A 21,949-nucleotide genomic window follows, 5' to 3' on the forward strand; every position below is an offset into this window, starting at 1 on the left:
AGAGAGGGGTCTGCTGGCTCCATCTGTTCCAAACCAGCCAAGCCTGTTTGCCTCTGAATAATAGGGCAGCAGGAGAAGCAAGAGAAGTTTCTTGCTCTGAATGCAAATCTCCACTGGCCCCATGAGTTTTCCACAAGGACAATGTCACATGGTGGCATGTGCCGTGTGAATGCAAAATGAACACTTTCCAGGAGGGATGAGGGAATGGCTTTAAAGCTCCTGCAGAGAACTGGGGCACAGCTCTCTTGGCCTCGGGGCTACTCGGAGAGCCACTTCTGCCTCTTTCTCCCCTCTCTGTAACGAAGATAACAGGCTCTTCTATAAAGAGCAACTGAGAGGCACTGCAGGGTCTGTCCTGTAGAAGGGGGAGTTCCTGCTCTCGTGGGGAAACATCTTGAGGACACTGAGTATTTTTTCAACACAGATCCCAGTGCTCCCCATCTCACTGCAGAAGTGCAATGTAACCAACAACAGAGGAGCCCACCTGTAAAAAATGGCAGCCAGGGCTTTAGCCACGGATAAGGGATCTTTCTTCTGCAGAGGAGCAGCCTCCACCCACTTGGTGAAGTAGTCAGTCACAAGGAGGACGTGTGTGTTGCTCTGACTCGTCTCGGGAAAAGGACCTGCGCAAACAACCACCCAAAAAATCAATGTGATGCCGTAATATCACCCAAATGGGCACAGTCAAAAACCCAGCCCAGCAAAACCGCTGCTGCAAAACCCACCACAACTCCCTTCTGCAATGTCATCTGGCCAGAACATTTGGGTGACCTTTGTCAGCAAAAACACACCCATCAGAGCTTCAGTTCTGGGAAGTAACACACGCCCACAGCTCCCATTGTGTGTGGTGAGGGAGCCGAGCCAAGCACAGGGATCAGGTTGCACCCTGGCCTCCTTGGCACTTCCCCACAGGCAGCTCTCACTCCCTTCGTGTGGCAGCAGGTCTGCCACGCTCCTGGAGCCCTGGAGAGCCCGCCAGCCACACACTCACCGTGAATGTCTAATCCCAGCACTTCCCAGGGAGCTTCCACCCTGACGGGCCGCGCTTTCCGCGACACGTTCTTGTTGTGCTCGGCGTTCTGGCAGGTCTCACACATTTTGATCTGGAAAGGGAAAAGGCAGATCAAAAGGCTTGGGAATATGCTGATGGATTCTGTCAGACTCAGACTGCATGGGTTATAAAGGGGTGAGACAGACAGCAGGGCTGAGCAGCTTCCCTCTACCCAATGAAAACAGCGAGGCACAGGAAAAAGAGGACAAAACACAACAGGCTGACACATCTCACCTCTCCCAAAACTCACCTGACAGCTTCCTCTGACACAATAACCAATTTTCTCAACGTGGCCTACAGCTAAGCTATTTCTCACCCTGTTTCCAGGCAGATATTTATTGCATTTTAACCTCCTACTGCTGGTTAGAAAAATCATCAGCCCAAGGATGCCGGAGGAGCTCAGACCATGTAATGCAACCACACTTCTCCAAACCACACCGCTGCAGAGCCCTGCTGCAGGAGACTGTCAGCAACAGAACAGGTGAGGCAAAGCAGCTGAGCAGAGCCAGTGGAAACACTGAGATCCTCCCCTTACCATAGTTTAGAGAATTGGGCAGCTCTGGGAGCAATCCAAAGGTGGGTTCAGCTATTTGTCTGAAACAATACCACATTCCCATGCTGGCCAAAACTGCCCTGCATCAGGAGGCTTCCTGACACTCAAGAAAAGACATCTAAACTATCCAGCTGCCTCGGGGCATTCCAAGATTCACCTGCAGAGTTACTCAGTTTGTGGTTTCAAAGCAGCAGGCACTAGAGATGACATCAGCCCTGCACTCCTGGAGCTGCTTACTTAGGACTGCTGCCAGCACCGGTGTCACCGACACGGTCAGTGCTCTCAACTCACCCAGTCCACGACATCCTTCACAATTCCCAGCCAGTAGTACCGGCTCTGGATCCGGTGCACGGTCTTTTTCTGGCCCAGGTGGTTCCCGATTTCGGTGAAGTGGCTTTCCAGGAAGACCTGCCGCCTCCGCTCGGGATCCACGATCACCTCCCGCTTCTCCTCCTTCTTGGGCCCCACGTAGTAGAGACACCCACCTGTGGGCACCAGAGGTTTGTGTCCAACACCCCCCTCTCACGCCACTCCAGCTGCTCAGAAAAAGGCTCATTTTCCACAGTGGGAAATACGGGAGAGAGACACAACCTCGGGATTTTTTGCCTTGGGAGCTCCTGCAGCGCCCCTGGAGAAGCTGCTGACCTGGAAACACCCCTAAACAAGCCCAGGGAGAGCTTTTCTGCAGGCAGGGCTGCGCGAAATCCTCTGCTACAATAAAACCACTGCGGTCCCCATGGGGCACCGGTGCCACCCGCGGTGACACAATCCCCACTCTGCGCCCCAAAAATGACGCTAAGGCACAGCAGGGGGGCGGCAGCGATGGTGACAGCGATGGTGACAGCGATGGTGACAGCGACGGAGGCAGTCATGGTGCATCCCACGGCTGCCAAGGAGCCACATCCCCTCCCCAGCCGCGGGTCCGGCGCGTCCCTCCCATAGCATCTCCCCAGCCCGATCCCTCGGGGGGATGCCACAGCCGAGGTGCCCCCCACCAGGGTCCCCACCGTCCACGACGAACTTCTGGGCGTAGCGCTTGAGGTTCTTCCTCTTGATGGAGCAGAAGCTGGGTGGGAAGCAGCCCTCGGCCAGCAGCCGGTAGATGTCCTCGAACTTGCTGCCGTGGCCGCAGGGCTCGGCCGCCACCACCACCTCCCGCTCGGCCTCGGGCAGCGCCGTGTCCATGGCCGGGCTGGTCCAGGACCGGGATCTGGGCCGGGGCCGGGGCCGCGCTGACCCCGCCGGGCGCGCCCCCGTGCGCGCCCCCGCCGGCCGGGGCGGGCGCTCCCAGGGACCGTCTGCAAACACCCCTCGGCGGCCCCGAGCGGGCCCGGCGGGGAAGGGCCGTGCGGCGGCGGCGCCCCTGCGGAACCCACCCGCGGTGACGTCACGGAAAGCTCAAATGAAAAACAACAGCCAAAAAAAAGGCACAAAACTGGGGAAAGAAACGGGCGCTTTTCGCCTCTCCCCGTTTTCCGCCCCGGTTGGGAATTTGCCGACGCGCCCTCGCGCGGGAGGAAGCGGAGCCGTTTTGAGGGCCGGACCCCGCACGCGCAGCGCCGGCGGGAAACATGTCCGGGGCGCGGCCGTTCCTGGCGTGCGCCTGCTTCTTCACCGACAACATCTTCGTGGGCCGCTACGGGCTCCACGTGCGGTACCGAGACCGGCGGCAGCTCCGCCGGGAACACGGCCGGGTACCGCCGGGGGCACGGCCGGGCACCGCCGGGGGCAGGCGGGGCTGTCCCGGGAGCGCGGCCGGGAGGGTCTCCCCCGGGAGCGGGGTGGGCGGGTGGCCCTGCCCGGTGACACGGGCGGTACCGGGTGACGGCGGTGTCCCGTGTGTTGCAGGCGCTGCAGGAGCGCGGCTGCCGGAGCGAGGAGCAGTTCCAGGCTATGCTGAGGGAGGTGAGCGCGGGGACCCCCCTCACGCCTGCCGGGAGGGGGATTCGGGGCAAAGAAGAGTTTGGGTTGGAAGGGACCTTAAAGGTCATCGAGTTCCACCCCCTGCCATGGGCAGGGACACCTTCCACTAGCCCCGGTTGCTCCAAGCCCTGTCCAACCTGGCCTTGGGCACTTCCAGGGATGGGGCAGCCACGGCTTCTCTTGGCAACCTGTGCCAGGGCCTCACCACCCTCACAGGGAGCAATTTCTTTCTAATATCCCATCTAACCCAACTCTCTGTCAGTGTGAAGCCATTCCCCTTTGTCCTCAACATCAGAGCCTTATAAACAGTCTTTCTCCATCTTTTTTGTAGCTCCTTCAGGTATGGAAAATCCACAATTAGGTCACCACAGAGCTTCTCTTCTCCAGGCTGAACAATCCCAATTCTCTCAGCCTTCCCTCACAGCAGAGCTGCTCCAGCCCTCTGATCACCTTGGTGACTCCTCTGGACTCTCTCCAACAGCTCCATGTCCTTCCAGTGCTGGGACCTCAGGGCCATTTCCACACCCCCAAGAGTCCCAGGGGCGGGGGTCAACCCTAAAGGGAGTTTGGGACTTGCTGAAGCCACAAGCCCAGACAGAATTGGGGCACAGCTCCCCAGCACCTCATGCCAGTCAACTCCAGTGCTGGACAGAGGTCAGAGGAAAGAATTCTCCCCAGGCACTGTTGGGGAGCTGTTTACACAGCCAACACCCTGAAATTAAATACTGTCACCCAACACTTTGTCCCAGTGGCCTCTGTGCTGCTCCCTCCTTGGATTTAGTCAGCTGGCTCCCAGCCCCCTTCTAGTTTGCCTTTCCTTGTCCTTTCTTTTGCCAATTATTTTTAAAGGGTGCTCTGAGATGGGATCACCCAGGGGTCCTACAGGTTCACGCTCCCCCCAGGACACCCTTTATTAAGGAATCTGTGCCCCTTTCCAGGCCAGGGACAGGGATCTGTCACACAACCAGCTCTAATTTCACCTGGAGGACAGACAGGTTCCTTTAGGGATTCTTGGCAGAGTGATGATGGCAGTAAATCATAATTAAAGCTTTATGAACAGGATATTATGATTCATATAGCACAGAATTTATGAGTAGGACAGCACAGGATTTCTACAGGCAGAATCAATGCAGCACAACAAGCAAAACTTATAATACAACTTCTCTCGGGATTTCTAGATTCAAACTTTAGTTGTAATTTAATATCACGTAGATCCTAAAAACTCCCTGATCACCTGGACTCTGCAAATCTGCTAAGATCTTAATACAAAGGTTTGCTGTATCAATGTAAACATAATGTAGACTCAAAAATAATATAAAAGAATAGGATTTACTCACTCAGCCCTCAGCGAAGTATGTCTCCTGCCATCAGAGGTGTCCCTGGCTGTGGGAGGTCATGGCTCTCACTGTCCAGCAGCTGTTCAAGTCCACGTTTCCCACTTAGGACTTGTAACTGCTTGATTTTGTAGGCAGTGCTGGGGCCTGTTACAGTTCCCTGTTCCCTGTCAAAGTCACCAACAGCACCTGGTGACCAGGGGACTGGGCCCTTCAAGGCCAGCAAGGAAGGGAGTGATTGGCCTTGAGGCTGAGAAGGAGGAGGAGAAGGAATCTGTTTGGTTTGTCTGCTTGGTTCACAAGACCTTCAGGGCCTGATAATGAGGGAAAGGGAATGAACAGATGACCAGAGAATGGCTGCTCACCTCATAAAATGTATTAGTGATACTAACCAGGGGTCAAGAGGGGAACTGGTCACACCCTCCTTCCTTCTTTAGTGAGGAATGTTATAAATTAATCTTATGAGGGGGAATTAAACATGAAGAGCTGGCTGAATCAGCTGCTAAAACAGCTGTTTGCTCTGAAAGGACAGATTAGCCTGTCTCCACCACACTTAGCAGTAATCCCTTCATGACAAGACTTGTCTCCCTCCCAGCAAGTGTCTTTATTTTGGACAATGCTTATATCGTCAGAACACAAGCCAAGGCTCTTAAAGCCTCCACTGACAATTCAGGAGGTGTCAGGATGCCTGAAAGGGCTGAAACCTCACAGCTCCACTTGGCACTTCCATAGAAAGGCTTCAGTTATTTTTTTTAAGCCATCTGTAAAGAGAAAGTCTCTCCAAACCCTCTCAGGCATTTGGCTTTTCAGATATTTATTGGACTTGTCTTGACTACAGAAAAACAAAAGCACAGACTCCGCTTCCCAGAGGTGCCTGAAACAAAAATAACTGGTTTAAAACAATGAGCAAATTCCTGGAATTGTTTTAGTTGTCCCTTTTGATTTTCTCACAATATGCTCTATTGTTTATTTGCAGATTGAGGCAGAAGTGCAGAGAAGAAAACAGTTAGTCCATCAGTCAGTGGAACGCAGAGCCATCATCTCCAAGTGCTACAAACCAAAACACCCAGAGGTGTACACTCTGCAGGTACACAGTGTGTTTGGAGTCTCTTTTGCACCCAAGGAATTACCTGAGAGTTTATTTTTGCAGTTTATTTTTCTCTCTTCTCCTCGGGATCATGCAGTGCTAAAGCTGGACAGAATTTAAACCCATATGTAGCATATTAAAACTGAATTTAAAACTCTGACAGCGCAGCATGTTCTCCAGGCAAGATTCCACCTGGTTTACAGACATGAAAGGGTCATTCCATATGGAAGCTGCTCCAGCACCTGGTACTGGACTTGAAATACCATTAGTAATTTAAACATAAAGCATCATTGCAGCAAACAGGCTCGGTCAGGTCTAATGAGGAGCCACAGAAAACAGCCTTTATGGGCTACTTTGCTTTGAATTTCCTCATGCTTACCAGACTCAAGACTTCCCATCTGGATAGTTCCCACAGATAGCAGTAATGCACAACCAAGTTCACACAGATTTACTGTGATCCTCCAGCAATAAGTGCTGCTGTTGTTTGTTATCATCAGTGTGGGGAAGTGCTCAAAGCAGAGCCCAGTCACTCTGTTGTGCTGATTCCATGACAAGAGGCTAAAATCCACTAGGAAAGATTTTGCACTTACCTGTTAGGAATCCATATTGTGAGCCAGGCTCTTTCCTGTCATGCCTATAAAAAATCTGGCCAGTTTTTTGTAGAAACCCTCAAACTTACCTAAACCCCCAAGTAAAACACAGGAATATTCTGCAGTTCCTGCCATAGAAGTAACCCCAGTGTGACTGTCAGCCCTCTCCCTAGAGACTGCACATTTCCCTTGTGGCTCCCTGGAAATCCATTTCTCTGGGGCCATAAAAGGCTATACTGGCTAATTGTGTTTCTGTGGGTTTTTTTCTTCCTTCCCTTGACACCAGGATTCCTTCCTGGCCCCAGATTTCCTGGAGATCGTGCGATACTGCACATCGCCGGGAGCTCATCTCCAGGGCCTCCTGGGCTACCTCGAGTCCTTCTCAGGTAAAGGAAACAACACCTCAGTCACACAGATCTCCCTCTGTGACACTGCAGCTTCCCTGGTGACAGCTGTTCCCAAGCCCTGTCCTTAGTAGCTCGGATTTGACACAGGCTGAGGCAAATGGGATGTTATTCTCTGCCTGACAGGGGTCTCTGGAGGGGCAGTGCTGTGCAGCAGTTCTGCTCTGGAGCAGACACTCTTTTCTGCCTTCCCATCCCAGTCTGCTGATGTCTCACTAGAGGCTTCAGCTGCAGCAGGGCTGGGGCTTTTGGCTGTGCTACCACCTCACCAGGGAGCCTGAAAGAACACTGTTAGCATGGAGAGCTTGTTTTTCCCTTCCCAAGTGCTTTGCCATTTCAGACAATCCCTGTGGGTTAGTCTGGGCTGAAATAATTCCAGTCTTCTAAAAAGAGTTCTGGGTTTTAAACTTCTCTGGAGGCATCTGTGAAGCTCTCTGCCTACCAGAAATGCTGACAAAATGTAGAGGGGAAGAGGCAAAGTTTCCTCCTTTTCTCAAGATGAAAAAAGACTCAAATGTGTCTGTGCAGAGCTCCTGAATTTGTCCAAGGCACGATTTCCAGCCTTCTCCTGCTGTCTTAATCTCAGCTTCTGTATCCTCAGTCCTGAGCTCCCCTCACACAGACCTTTAGGGCTCTACCCTGAGAGGCAGCTCAGACCTGATATTCCCAGAAGGTTGGCACCAGATGAGTGAGTCCCACAGCCCCTAAATGACCTTGAGTGCCCTTCCAGCCTGCCTGTGATGAGTCGTTGATTCACCACCCTTCCCTCAGACTCAAAACACTTCCTTGGCACTACATCTGGCATTTCAACCAGTGCCAGATCTCCTGAGTGGATGGGTGAGCCTGGAAACGAGGGACCAACATCAAAAATAACAAATACATCCTGGGGAATGGATCCAGCCCTTCGAGCAGCTTGAGCACAGAGTGAAGCACGAGGGTCCTGTGCTCTCACTGCCACCAGCACAGTGGAGCTGGACAGGCAGGCAGGAACACTCACCTGTGATCTTCCCCAGCAAATGGTGTCTCCCTTCTCCTGACAGATAAGAGGATCTATCGACTCCCAGTGTTCACAGAGGAGTTCTGCCAGACCTTTGTGGATGAGCTGGAGAACTTTGAGCAGTCGGATATGCCCAAAGGGAGGCCCAACACCATGAATAACTACGGGGTAGGATTTGTCTCCTGTGCTTCTTCAGTGGGAGTGTTCACTCTGTTCACCTCCTCACTTCTCCTTTCACTTCCAAAGTCTCTGTCATTTTACACGGAGCAGTTGGAGTTCCAGTACCCCCTTGGAGGGAAAGGGTTGAGGGAATGTTACACAGACAAAAGGACATGGGAATGCAGGGAAAGGGGATGGGAGTTGGTACCTCAGAGCAAAGAGCACCTTGTATTTTTAAGCAATACCCATTTAAATCAAGGAGTCAGTTTTTAAAGAACACTCACCTTTTGATCTTGCTCTGTCTTTCCCCCATCCCTTTCCACCTTGATCTTCCTCCTTTCTCCTGTAGCTGGAGCCTTTGCTCTAAACTTTGTGCTCTGAGCCAGCAGCAGGGCTGGAGGAGGAGGACAGCTCTGATAATGTTGCTCAGCTGTTCGCACCTCCTCTCTTTGACACAGGTTTTGCTGAACGAGCTTGGGATGGATGAGGGCTTCCTGACCCCCCTGAGGGAGCAGTTCCTGCGGCCCATCACGGCCCTGCTGTACCCTGAGCTGGGGGGATCCTGCCTGGACAGCCACAGAGCCTTTGTGGTCAAGTACTCCCTGCACGAGGACCTGGATCTGAGCTCCCACTATGACAATGCAGAAGTCACCTTAAATGTCTCACTGGGGAAAGACTTCACAGAAGGCAACTTGTACTTTGGGGATTTCTACAAGGTACTGAGCACATTCCCACTCTGGACCCCCATTCTATTCCCTCCTACCTCCTCACACCCCCCCAGTTTCCAGGCATAAACTGTGTTCCAAAAAACAATTATTAATTTCTGACAGTCAAACCTGCTCTGTCCCTTCCCTCTTCTTTTACATGTTTTGGTTATACAGAAGCCTTTTCTGTTCAGGTTTCAAAGAGAGCACAGAGGCAGCTTGTAGTAGAAGTTGGTGTAAACAAACCAGCCCATCTTTCGACAGCTGTAACAGTGAGCAGGGAGGTCCTGAGAGAGAGATTTATTTCAAATGAGACTTAAAGCTAAATCTGTAGCACCTGTTTCTAGGGCAAGAGAGGGTAAAAGCTCTCATACACAGGTGAAACAGGTTGTTTTGATTGAAACTGGGAATGTCTTACTGGAAAACAGTTGTACCCATCTGCTGCCAAGCCACCATTGAAGTGGCTGCATTTCAGAGGTGGTTTGTCCTCTCCATGTTGCTCCCTGGGGGAAAAGGTGATAAGTGTCAACTATGTGAGTGTTGTTCTGCCAAGTACTTTCTGGTGCAATTATGAATTCACCTCCCTTTGTTCCAGGATCCCAGTCCTGTGCCGAAGTACCTGGAGGTGGAACACGTGGGAGCCCAGGGGCTGCTCCACCGGGGAGGGCAGATCCATGGGGCGCTTCCCATCGGCTCCGGGGAGCGCTGGAACCTCATCGTGTGGATGAGGTCGTCCCTCATCCGAAACCAGCTCTGCCCCATGTGCAACAGCAAACCCCAACTGGTGGAAGCAGAGGGATTTGGGGATGGATTCACAGGAACCCTGGAAGAGGACGTGCCCGAGACTGTGGATGTCTGTGCCCTGTGGTAGGGGATGGGAAATCACAATTTCTGCAGACCACGTTGCCTAAAGCTCCTCTCTGACCTCTCAGACTGCACTAACAGACTCTGATGGATGCAGGAGTCCTGTAAGAAGTAGCTCTCACCGTGGAAAGGGATACAAAGCCAGCCCTGCCAGGGTTAGGGGAGCTTGGAGAGCTGGAACTCAGCTCACCAGGGCTCACTCTGGGGCTACAGGACTGTAAGACAGAGAAAGCCCCAACACTTTGGTGCACTACAGAGATTCTCTAAATATTTTCAGGTGTACAGGGAAAACACCTGAAGCTCCTTGGCCTCTGTGCCAACAGCAGCATCCCAGGTCCTGCTGGAAATGGGAAGAAATGGTGATTAAAGCCCTACACTTACCACTCTCTGCTGTTCTCAGTGGCCTCCTGTCCTCTTCCAGGGGCAGGGGAAGAGCTTTTTATTGCTGAGTGACAGAGAAGGGGCTGCTCAGAAATGAGATCCAAGTGATTCACAATAGGCTGCTGGGAATGGCAGGGAATTACTATCACTGGAGGTTTGCCTAGCCCAGGCTCAGAACAATCCATCAGGAGCAATATATAGGGAGAGCTGATCCCACAGGGTGGCTGAGAGGATTTCCACAGGCTTCCACAAGCTCTTCTGAGCACAAATTTCCAGTAGGCAGAAACAGAGACAAAGCTCTGGGAGCAACCTGCAGCACAGCAAAACTTTACATTTAACTCCCTTTGCTTTAGCTATATGAGCAAGTGAAAATACAAAATAACTCTCCCAAGCTGGGTGCATCAGGCAGACCTGGGGCTTCTTAATTTGGCACCAACATCCCCCAACAGATGATGGATTAGGAGGGTCTAGTGCTTCCCCTGTCTTACTTCCAGCTAGCTGAAAGCTTGGGACTCTCGTGCCTACAAAACAAATTAAAGAAGCAAAATATGTTTTGATTTGGTGGCTGCATTTGCCTCTGTAGCAAATTAATTGTATATGATGTGCACAGAGACTGCTGGATTTGTAAGGGGCTGTTTCATTCACCTGTTCCCTGCAGTAATTAGAGCACGTGGATAATCACATCGAGAACTGAGAAAGGCTGGACGTGAGCGGGTACAGGGTGTTATTTTAAGCCCTCGCGAAGGACCCCCTGGATTTTTGGCTGGGGGTGCCATTGACACACGGCTGATGAGCTGCTCGTTAGCAAAGCCCATTAAAATCGCACCTGGGCAAGGAAACCGGCTGCTGTATTTGTGCCTGGAGCCGATATCAAGAAGCTCAGTCTCGGAGGTTTCACCTCTTTGAGCAGCGAACGCGGGCGCTCCCTACCCGCCCGAATTCCCCCCAAAAATTGAGCTGCAGTGCGGTCGCAGCGCCCCCCGGAACCAAAGAGCGCGGTCCGGCTGCCGCCCGGCCCCTCGCGCGGCGGACGGGAGCGGGGGACGGCAGGCGCGGAGCCTGCGGCGGGAGCGGGACCGGCCCGGACCGGCCTGGTGAGTCCGTCCGTCCGTCCTTCCTTCCCTCCCTCCCTCCCTCCCTCCCTCTTTCCGTCCCTGCCACTCCTCGCACCTGCACGGGGCTGGAGACACCCCGTGGTGGACACAGCCCCCCGCGCTGCGGCGGCACCCGGGCCCAGGGGGGCCGATAAAGAGCCGCGCTCTTAAAGGGGCCGCGCCGTGAGCGTTTAAATCCTTAAAGGGCCAGAGCGCCTCTTGCTGAGCTCGTAAAGAGTCAGCGCGCCTTGCGCGGGTGCTTGAAGAGTCACCGCGCCTTGTGGGGAGCTCTTAAAGGGCCAGTGCACCTCATGCTGAGCTCTTAAAGGGCCAGCACGCCTTGTGCTGAGCTCTTAAAGGGCCAGTATTTCCCAGGCTCCCCGTGCTGGGACAGGAGGGCAGGGGCAGAGCAGCAGCCGGGCCGGGCAGAGCCGCGTGGGCAGGAGAAGCCGCCCCAAAATGCCCCCATTCAGATGAGAGCCCAGCTTTGGGGCACAGAAAGCCTGAGGCGCTGTGGGGTGGATTTGGGATTCGTCCCCTTCCCGCAGCATTGCCCTGCACTCACCCGGATGCTCCTGTCTGAGGTATTCCCATATCCATGGATCCAGCTGCTGGGGTTGGATAATGTGGGTCCTGCTGCCTCGAGTCCCAGATCCCGTCCTGCACAAGGACCTGGTCGAAGGAATGGCTGCTGGGTCTGTGTCCATGGAGGACTCCCACTCTCTGGACCTTCCCTGCCTGCCCTTAATTGTTTTGGTTTTTTTTTTTCCTGACTGAAATTTCCCTTTAGAAATCAATCAAAATTCTGATTCCTTTGGGAGCAAATTGCTGCCTGGGAGCGTCAGGATGGTAAACAAACAATTAATTAGATGTGGTAGTTGGAAGGTGGCTGTGAGGAAGCATTTCCCAGCTCCTGCTCTGCCCACAGTGCCAGTTTGTTTTCTAAATTAATGGGAGCAGGAATCACTCTGGCTCTGGCCTGTGGCTGCCAGGAACCCTCGGGCTGACGGACGGGGGTGCCAGCTCGGTGTGTAATCTGTTTTCTAAAAGCAAATTGGAATATTAAAAATTCATTCTTCTCCTTGGCTTGTGCCTGCTCTCAGCATTTTAAATAATGGGGTGATTGGCTCCGTGTTCAGCCTGGGAGGATGTTTAGTCCTGATGGCTGTGGCTGCAGCATCCATCATCCCTTCCCAGAGTCTGGTTGTGGTGCAGCCACAGGGCTGTGGGGTGACTGTGGGGTGACTGTGGGGCACAGTAGGGCCTGCAAACACCAACCTCAGGCTCCTCAGTGCCTGCCCATGGCAGGAATCAGCCTGATTCTCTGGGGATAAATAGGAAAAGTGGGGGGAAAACCCAATGGAGGGTTTTCCTAGTGGAAAACCTGCTTGGGGACAGGTTGTCTGAAGTGGAAGGGGCTGCCTGGGGACAGCAGTGCTGTCCCTGTGCTGGCTTCTACCCTGAGGGCTCCATGTTGTGGATTGGTGAAATTCCTTCTGGCTGTGGCTTCGTGAGGGGAGACCCTGACCCATCTCTCCAAGGGGATATCCAAGGGAGGGAGTTTGACAGGAGCAGGGCTGGTTGGCTCAGAGGTGGATTTAAGGTTTTTGGGACCCCCCATGGCACTGATGTCCCTGTCCCCTCCAGGCTGACCATGGCCCACAGCCAGTCTCGGAAGCGGTCCCGGAGCAGGAGCAAAAGCAGCTCTCGGAGCAGGCAGGAGAGGAAGGAGAAGAAAAGGAGGAAAAGCAGCAAGGACTCACAGCAGGGCAGCAGCTCTCCTCCAAGGAAGAGGAACGCTGGCTCTCATGGACACAAGTCGAGCTCGGCAGCAGCCGGGGAAGGTGGGGAAGGCCCATGACTCCGTGTTTTTCCTGGGGTGGGTGCACAGAGGGGCTCAGACGGGAGAAGAAGGTGCCTGGGTTAAGCTAAATTGGTCTCTGTCACCTTGCCCTGCACTTTGTGCCCATTTTGGTCTCACTCTGACAAGTGCAGAGCCCTGCAGCCCCTCCACATGCCGATCTGGCACTGTAGCACCACACACCATCATGTGGTAAAAGTGTTGGCACAGAAGGGTCTTCCAGGCAAGAAAGAAACCAGGCTGGGAGGGGGTTAACCAACATCTCTGCTGCTGCAGGGCCAGAGCTGCTCCACTCACCCTCTGCTTATGTATTGCAGAGAAGAAGAAGGAAGGAAAGGACAAAAAGAAGAGGAAGGCCAGTACCTCTTCCTCTGAGACAGCATCTTCGTCCACCAGCTCTTCCTCGTCCTCCTCTTCCTCCAGACCCTCTTCTGAGGACTCCAGTGACAGTGACTCCAAAACAAAGAAGAGTCAACATGGCAAAAAAAAGCGAGTGAAACAGAAAGACAAGAAAAAAAAGAAGAAGAAGAAGAAATTAAAAAAGAAATTAAAAAAGAAGGCAAAGGAAAAGGCTAAGGAGGAGAAAGCCAAGGGAGAAGAGGTGCCTGGCCCCTCGCTGGAGCAGTGGCAGAAGGAATCAGTGGAGGACTCTGGGCCAGGTAATGACAGTGTTTTCCTCCTGAAAGCCTGTGCACACCAGAGTTGTGCTGATCCCTTCCTGGGACCCCGTGAGGTGTCTGAGGGAAGCAGGGCTGTGTACAGGGAGGAGCCCCAGGCTCTCTTCCCTCCTACATACTGTGGCCACCTTTGAGCCACAGCAAGTAAATGTAGGAGCCACACTGAGCTGTTCTTTTGTGAAGTGTTCAGATGTTGTTCATAGGTGTGAGTGGGGAACAAAGATAGAAGGACAGAGTCAGCAGTAACATCCTGGCAGAGCTGGTCCTGCCTTTGGGATGTGAAGTGGCCCTTCCTTTGTGTGGTTCACCACTGATCCCCAAGTACCACCAGGAATCTGGTGTGGGACGTGTCCATTGGCTGCAGCCACAGGGCTGTGCCTGGATTTGGCCCTGGGAGCTGGCTCTGACTGACCAGTGCATTCCAGTTTTGACAGATGAACAGAAATCCCGGATCCAGGCTATGAAGCCAATGACAAAGGAAGAATGGGACGCGAGGCAGAGCGTCATAAGGAGAGTCGTGGATCCTGAAACAGGGAGAACCAGGTATGATCCCTGGGGAGAAAGGAGGGGGGTTGTCCTTCCCTATCCATGCTGTGTGGGTTGGAGTTTTGGAGGATGCCTGTCCATGGCACTGCAGTACCATGTGTGGACCCAGGTCCCCTTGAGCAGCAAAGGCTTGAGCTGACCCCTCACAGGTCCCTTCCTGTCAGACCTGGTGTAACTTACCCAGAAAGTGACACCAAATTATCAAACTGTGCTGGGGCTCCACACAAGGGACACTGGGCTGTGTCCCAGCATCCCACTGCTGCATCCACTCACCTTTCAGCTCCGGGTGCAAGTGAGGAAGGAGTGTGTGCCCTGTGGGGTTACAGACAACAATCAAACCCAAGTTCATTTAGCTGCCAAATAGAAATGACCCAGTTTTTAATAAACTGCGTCTTCTCAGCCAGCAGAAAACATCATGCTGAAGAGAATTGGGTATGACAAGTCCAGTCTTAAAATAGAAGGCAGCCTGCAGGGCTCAGGGAGGTGTGGAACAAAGGTCGGTTCCCTGTAAGGCACGTAATGAAGACAATTAAATTTCTCTTCGTGTTTGGAGGTGTGAGCTGCCTCCAACACTGCTTGGAATTTGCTCAGCAAGATGCTCCCCAGCTTGGCTGCATTTCAGGCCCAAACTGGCTCCTGTTCCTCAATGGCTCTGCAGTTTCCTGAGGCAGCCAGGACCACACCTGAACTCTCTAAAAAAAGGAAAAGGCTTTGCAGGGGTTGGGGCACTGCTGTTGACAGTGAAGCCTGCAGATTTTTGGGGTGGCAGGAGATGCTTTTATTATGTGTTTTCTCATGGCAGTGTGACTGCACACAGCAGGCAGTGCCCACAGCCTGGGGCAGGGCTGGCTGGCCCATGCTGATTTCTCAGGGGACTGCACCTGTCCTTACTGTAGTGTGGTGACATTAATCCCATGGGAGCAGTGGAAGAGCCTGCTGTGCTCTTTAAGCTTGAAACAGCCAAAAAAAAAATAAAATCACGTAATGCAATGTCAGGGGTAGGTCATTACTGGCTTTGCCTAGAGGTGCATCAGCCCAGCACCTGGTCCTGGGCTGTGAGGGAGCTGGGGGCTCAGGGTGGGGTGGGGATCAGCACCTTCTGCAGCTGCAGGAACTTGCCAATAGCTCTCAAGGCTCATGGGCTTGTGCTTGTCTTCCAGGCTCATTAAGGGAGACGGAGAAGTTCTGGAAGAAATTGTCAGCAAGGAGAGACACAAGGAGATTAACAAGGTAGTGGGAACTGGCCATCAGCATGAGCTGCTGGGCACAGCCAAGGAGCTGCTGCACCCAGAGGTGGTGTGTGTTCACCACGGGTGGTGCGGGTGGTCCTCCATCCTCAGACAATGCTGTGATCACCTGTGTCCCTTTGCAGCAAGCCACACGGGGGGACGGGCTGGCCTTCCAGGTGAGGACAGGGATGCTGCAGTGAGTGTGCAGACACCAGCCAGGCCAGGAGCCCATCCTGTTGCCAGTGCCAGCTCAGGTAGGAGCCTCTGTCTCTGGACCACGCAGACAGCACCGTGTCAACATGTTCCCCAGGGGCACTTTGCAGCTGCTCTGTAAGTTACTGACTGGGAAAGAGAGTGACTTTAGTGGTTCATCTCCCACCAAACAGCTTCTCCCCTCCCTCTCCCAGCTGAGGCCAGTGTGGCTGTAATGCACCTGAGCCCTCTATGCCCCAATGCACCTTTGGATGCTGGAGGAGCTCAGCAGCACCCAGGGAACAGGCTCGAGGGTGCTGAGCACCTCAAGGTGCTGCTGCCCCTCAGCTCCAGGCTTTGGTTGGCAGGAACCAACACTGTGGCCACAAAATACACAAATGGCTGCCACTTCTTCCCTTCAGGGGCTGCTCGTGGCTCATGGGCCCTTCAGGCTCACTGACCCTCCTGCTCAGAGAGGAGCAGCTGTGGCTCTGCTCAGGCTGCAGCTCTCCCCTGCACCCGTTAGTGTCACCCTCCACTGCGCCCCGGGTCTTTTCTCAGCTTTCCTGCAGCTTCATCTCTGGGGTGGCACTGGGGAGCACTGAGCTGGCACGCTGCACTGGGATGTGTGCAGGTGTGCTTTGTGGAGGGGTGGCTTTACCTTGCTGTCTGCTCCTGCATGCAACTCATGTCCCTGCCCCACAGCACAGGCCCTGGGCAGCGTTGGGGCTCTGGACCTCTCAGCCCATGGCTGCTCTAAAACAAACAGAGAAGCCTTTCCCCCACTGCAAAGTCCATAAATCTACAAACTGTAAAAAAGAAATGGAGAAAATGAGTTAAAGGACTAATAGGACTGATGTGCACGGAGGGTTTCCACGTTCTGATCATCGCTGTAACCCCATTAAACTGGCGCCTGCTCACGTCTCGAGTTTTGCGACTTGTCTGTCTCTAGTCTCCCCCCCAAAAAAAAGCAGACAGAGAAGAGCCTTCCCATTTCTTTAATCTGTGTAACTCACAATGATACTGTACACAAAGCACACCAGGCATTGGAACGATGCACTAACAGCAAGGAGGAGAAGGAAGTTGTACAGAAGGTTTGCCACACACAAGCGGGTCGTCGGCACGGTGACTGTACACACAGGGTCGGGCATCCCCTCCGGTGGCTCCCCACGCAGGGCTGGTACCCCTAAAGCCATTTTTTATAAATAAAATATAACTAACATCGTCGGAATATAAAATTGACAGTCGAGGGTATCAACAGGCAGAGGGGAGGGGACCGTAAGGCTTCTAGAACTAATAGGAAATGCAGCAAACAGTGGCGATACCTGAAGAAGGGGCTGCTACAGCAAGCACGGCGGCTGCTGGGCGGGTGGGAGGGTGTTGGTGACCCTTTGGCTCGTTACTGCTCATGATCCAACACTGTAAACTGTTTTTGGTATGAGAATTTCGCCTCATCTGACTTGAGTGATCTGAGCAAACCCAGGAAAACAGCTCGGAGGGAACACACAGGCTCCTCTGATGGGTTTTAAAAGACTTTAAAGGGACAGCGTCAGGTAGAAAGTCTGGCCCGAGGGTGCAGGAATAGAAAAAGCTGCTTTTTATAAAAAATCTGAGCTCTGCAGCAGAGTTTGATTCCCATGGAAACGAAAAACCAACCCCAAAGCCCGAGGCAGCCTGTGTGGTGCAGGCTGTGTTGTGCTGTGTGCAGAACAGGACGTGGGCTGTGCCGGGGGCTGCCCGGACAACAGCCGAGGGAGGAGCACGAGAAACTTCATATTCTTTCATTTCAAAGCAAACAAGTTATTGGTAGCAAAGATAAATTAGGTCTTTAACCTGACAGTGCCCCTTTAGTAAGGATGGAATATACATTCATCTTTTCCCTCACCGCATCCCAACGGATCCTCTTCCATACACGTGGAAAGGCATCGGGTCACATGCATTGCTCTCCAAAACAGCTCGGAACAAACAGGTTATAAACACAGAGTTAAACTATTGCTATTGTTCTGTGAGTGAGTAGCACGTTGATCTTTGCTTCAGAGGGATGAGTGCCAGATGGGGGCGGCTGAGGACAGAGCGATGGAGACAAGGATGGACTGAAAAGGTGAAGAAAAACTTATTGGCATTTTTCCTGGTAACTACACCCACCTCCTCTGGTATTATTGCAGCAATAAAGGTCCAACTCTACAATTGCTTCTCCGTGTTGGATCTGTACAATGGCAACAGATGGGGGGCCAGGGAAAGGGCCCAGGCAAGGTTCAAGAAGCTCAACAAAGGATGAGGACGGAGGTGTTATGATTGTCAGGTTAACTGGGTAGTAGCTGTTTAAAACATGAAGTGATGGAGAGGTGAGTATCATATTGCACTTCTGCATTCATTGACAGTTACATTAAACTTGGTCCATAAAATAATTGCTTTGTACATAATGCCTGAAACAAAAAGCTACATTTTTAAATATTAATAAACCCTGAAGGTTCCAGTCCCTCCAGACATTTTTTTTCCCCTCTACATAAATAAATAACTTTCAGTTTTATATATCCACTTTTTATGTTGAACATTTACATTCACCTCTGTTTTACACTATCTACACATAAGAAAATGTGAACATCTCATCAACACTGGAAAATGTACAGATCATGCCTTGGTTGTGGACTTGGAGGAAAGGTGATTTTTGCAAAGGCCATATCCAAATTTGCAGAAATGATTTAGTGATGTGGTTTGGTGACTTCACAGGATGGATTGTGGCTTGGCTTCCTACTCAGATGGCATCTGTTTGACAGAACATTCGACTAGCAAAAAGCTGGGACACTTCACATTGTTTTCGAACCCAGTAAGCTCTGGATGTACATTCGGAGAGAGCCAAGCTGAGCCGGCAGAAAGGGAAGTCAGTTTTCGGTAACAAAAGTCATCAGGTACATTCTGTAATTGGATAATTATCAAAGAGAAGTGGTTACACATTTTGCAGCCGGGCTGCAAGACTTGGGGGACGCACTGGGCGGGCGGCAGTCGGGTTGGATCAGCACTGTCCCTCCTCTGCCTCCCTCGGGCCCTCCAGCGCCACGAACACATGAGATCGACCTTGGGTGTCGGATGAGTTGGGATTTGCCTACCGTGGCCCAGAGCCAGTGAGCAGAGCAGTGTTCACAGTGCTGTGTATCTCAGTGCGGCCGTCCTGCACTTCTTATTGAAACAGGTAATAAAATGAAGCAGCCAGTCTAAAAAATTCTTTGTTATAAATAAGATATTCATAAGTAGAAAGTGATATAAAGACAGGGAGGTGTGGTGGGGAAAAGCAGGAGTTACACGTAGTCAGGTAGGACTATAAAATCTCCACGTGAAGAGGCCGACTGGAGTCTGAATGGGCACCCCGGGACGCTCTGATGTGGGTGCCCCTCCACCCTGGGAGCTGTGTGCAAGGAGGGAACCTTCACCGGCCCCAGGAGGGACAGGACTAAGGGGCTTTTTGGCAAGCCCTGGCTCTAGGCACTGTTCTCTGTCCCTGTCTTGGTGTCACCGGGTGCCAGCTCCCCTCTGCCACGCGCCCAACCCGCCCGCTCCAGCAGCACAAAACCATCGCCTCAGGCACATCCACTGAGAAACACACCAGGAAAATTAAGATATGGCCTTTTAAGGTTGCCTGACATTGCTGGCACACTTCCTTACAGTCTCCTTACTGCTGGAAAAACTTCTGCACAGATTGTTTTTTTAAATATATACATATATATATGTGTGTGTGCATATACGTACAGATATACACACACACCCTGGCTTAGCAATATTTCATTGTCATGCACTACAAACACTGGTGTAGCTACATGAGATGGTAACAGGTTTCCATTCTAAAAATCATCAGTGCAAAAAACAATGAGGTTTTACAGTTCAGTAACTACAGGTAAAAGAAGCGAGTCTAGTTCCCATGAAAGCTGCTACTGAACTTGGAGAGAACCTGGGAAGAAGAAAACGTCTCAGAGGTGGGTGTTGAGAGAGTCAGACCCTGCATTTGGATGAGAAGAACTGCAATGCAATCTAGCTGAGTGCCTTCAGCTGCTTCCAAATATACGGTGGTTACTGTTGGAAACAATATATAGCGAGACTATTTGGAGACTTTAACAGCAAATTAAGTGTCTGAGGTTTGTAACAGCTCAAACAAAATAGCTTGTATTCCTCTTTTAATAGGTCAACACATTAAATTCCATCATCTTCTAAAAGGTCTCTTTAAAAAATAACAGTAATAACAATAACGACCCCGCTGTCTTGGGCATGAATCTGCCAACATTCTGCCTCTGCCAACAGCATCGATACAGCTTTAGCTTTGCACTGCACCAACTCCTTGAGAAAGCAGCTGCCCTCGGAGCTTTTTGTACAGATAAAGCTCTCGGTTGTTCTGCCTGGCACAGCCCACCATCAAATCCCTCACTCAGGGCTGTCGTGTTATCGACCCCCAGCCTGCCCCACGCCGGCAGAGCCCCTCAGTCTGACTCCTGGGACAGCCAAGGACAAGGTTCCCTAGCCCCACGCCCTGTTGTGTGGCTCTGAGGACAGCACTCGGTCACGTGGATCGGAGCGATGGCTAACGAGGCGAGGAGGCACATATTTACAGTCACTAAACCTGGATAAGAGAAGGAGGCAGGAGAGAGCGCCATCTTGATCTGGAGACATCCCCCCCTGATTTCCAGCTGTTCCTTGGGCTCCTGCTGCACAAACCCGACGCTCTCACTGCAAGGCCTGCACGTTCTGCGTGGGAAACATCCCATCTCTTCCCAGAACACCACGATGTTATTGGAGTAGCACCATATTTACCCTTCCAGCCTGAAACGGCGATCTCATCCCTCTCTCCTTTTGTTTTCTCCTCTGGTGGCTGCAGCTGACGATCCTGGCTCTGGCCTGGCTACTTCTGCCCCAAGAGGCCAGACTCCAGCCGGGACGCGGCGCTCCGGCCCCAGCACCCCGTGGCGATGCTCATGCTCCGCTGGCTGCGCTCCCTGTCCCTCTCCTTGTCGCTGTCAGACTGGCTCTGGGTGCGCTCGGGGCGGTGGCTGCTGGCCGAAGGCTGGGAGGAGATGGTGCGGAGCAGGTGGTTCCTCTTGCGCAGGAACTCGGCCTGGCTGGGCAGCCCGAAGCTGCCCTTGCGCAGGGCCATGCGCGTGGTGTTCTTGGCGGGGCGCGCGCGGTGGTTGTACTCCAGCTGCGCCAGGTGGGCTGCGTAACCCTCCGTGATGAACTGCAGGGCGAGAGGGGTCAGGGTAGGGGTTAGAGGGATGGGACACGTTGCCCTGAGAGCCACTGGCCACCAAACGTGTTTGGTGTGACAGGTTCTCTCAGTCCGATGTGGTCCAGCCATGCGGGACAGCTCCCGTTCTCTTGGCAAACACAGCTCAGCCACCAGCCTTGAGATGACCAAATTCCCATCTCCCTCCCATGGGAGGCCCTTGGGCTCAGACAAGCCCCCTCCTACCTGACACTGGCTCTGCAGCTTCTTGGTGGGTCGGCCAACAATGTAGATGTGCGTGGGCGGGAGGCTGATGGAGCTGTACACGGAGATGTCCTTCGTGGATCCATACGCCGCATGGATCCTCATGTGGAGCTGTGGGGAGGGAAAACAACACGCAGTCAGAACACACAGACACCCCATGCTGCTCAGCAGGCAGGGCTCTGGGTTTCCAAGAGCATCTGTGGGAATCTCAGGTCACTGGAACTTATACAAGTTCCCAGCTGGATAATGAACCACTGAGCAAAGCACTAATTAATGAGCTGGGATGTTTACTGGCCAGAACAAGAGGAGTACCAGTGATACAAGAGCAGATTTCCACTTGCTGATCCATGGTCTTGCCTTGAGGTCCATGCGGGGCAAGGATGCCACACACTTTGCTGCCTGTTGTCACTGGGGGAGAGGAGCTCCAACCCCCCTGTGCAGGAATCATTAGTCAGGAATGTTCCCCTCTGAGAGCCACTGCTGTCATCTGCTAGGCAGGGATACGTCTGCCTCCACTCTGAGCAGAGAGCAGCTCCTGGCCAACCCTTTCCTTGCTGGGCTTGGAACAGGGGCTGGCAGGGGAGTTGTGGCCACTGGTGCCACCACAGACTGGCCAGCTTTGTGCCTGAAGCCAAAGGTCACGGAAATGGAAAGGGAATTTTTGACCCTGGTGCCAAACCGGTTCTTCTGGAGGACAAGGGAGCAAGGAGCTGCTCCCGCCACTGCAACTCCGGCCAAAACAAGAGTCCAAGAGAGTTAAGGACAGGCTCTCCTTGCTAATCAAGGCAGGGCAAGTGCTTGGGACACTGGCAGCTCCTTCACTTGCCAGCCAC

At 52.8% G+C, this 21,949-nt stretch overlaps 3 protein-coding genes across 5 annotated transcripts in view; 2 read left to right on the plus strand and 1 right to left on the minus strand.

Annotated features, from left to right (window-relative positions):
• Positions 1-3,098: 3,098 nt before the first annotated feature.
• Positions 3,099-10,886, plus strand: OGFOD2 (2-oxoglutarate and iron dependent oxygenase domain containing 2). Of its 2 annotated transcripts, none has more exons than XM_032706227.1 (7): positions 3,099-3,258; positions 3,453-3,509; positions 5,838-5,948; positions 6,825-6,924; positions 7,983-8,107; positions 8,557-8,814; positions 9,398-10,886. In XM_032706227.1, exons 2-7 carry the CDS (start codon positions 3,498-3,500, stop codon positions 9,671-9,673), a joined length of 882 nt encoding a protein of 293 aa, XP_032562118.1. In that variant the 5' UTR covers positions 3,099-3,258; positions 3,453-3,497; the 3' UTR covers positions 9,674-10,886. The 2 variants fall into 2 exon arrangements, with proteins under 2 accessions (XP_032562118.1, XP_032562119.1); XM_032706228.1 differs by having other exon boundaries at positions 3,127-3,298.
• A 178-nt stretch (positions 10,887-11,064) lies between these two features.
• Positions 11,065-16,607, plus strand: ARL6IP4 (ADP ribosylation factor like GTPase 6 interacting protein 4). 2 transcript variants are annotated; one of them, XM_032706230.1, is made up of 6 exons: positions 11,065-11,131; positions 12,789-12,985; positions 13,320-13,661; positions 14,105-14,222; positions 15,386-15,455; positions 15,598-16,607. In XM_032706230.1, the coding sequence occupies exons 2-6, from the start codon at positions 12,796-12,798 to the stop codon at positions 15,652-15,654; spliced, it is 777 nt and encodes a 258-aa protein (XP_032562121.1). In that variant the 5' UTR covers positions 11,065-11,131; positions 12,789-12,795; the 3' UTR covers positions 15,655-16,607. The 2 variants fall into 2 exon arrangements, with proteins under 2 accessions (XP_032562121.1, XP_032562120.1); XM_032706229.1 differs by having other exon boundaries at positions 11,067-11,136.
• Positions 16,608-16,627: 20 nt separating this feature from the next.
• The window catches only part of PITPNM2 (phosphatidylinositol transfer protein membrane associated 2), a 128,822-nt gene continuing 123,500 nt past the window's right edge, over positions 16,628-21,949 (minus strand). The window contains 2 exon segments of the mRNA XM_032706232.1: positions 16,628-20,864; positions 21,099-21,227. Of these exon segments, the coding sequence (XP_032562123.1) occupies positions 20,532-20,864; positions 21,099-21,227 (462 nt within the window). The 3' untranslated portion in view covers positions 16,628-20,531.

The sequence above is a fragment of the Chiroxiphia lanceolata genome, chromosome 18 (assembly GCF_009829145.1).
Source record: "Chiroxiphia lanceolata isolate bChiLan1 chromosome 18, bChiLan1.pri, whole genome shotgun sequence".
In the NCBI taxonomy this organism is placed as follows: domain Eukaryota; kingdom Metazoa; phylum Chordata; class Aves; order Passeriformes; family Pipridae; genus Chiroxiphia; species Chiroxiphia lanceolata.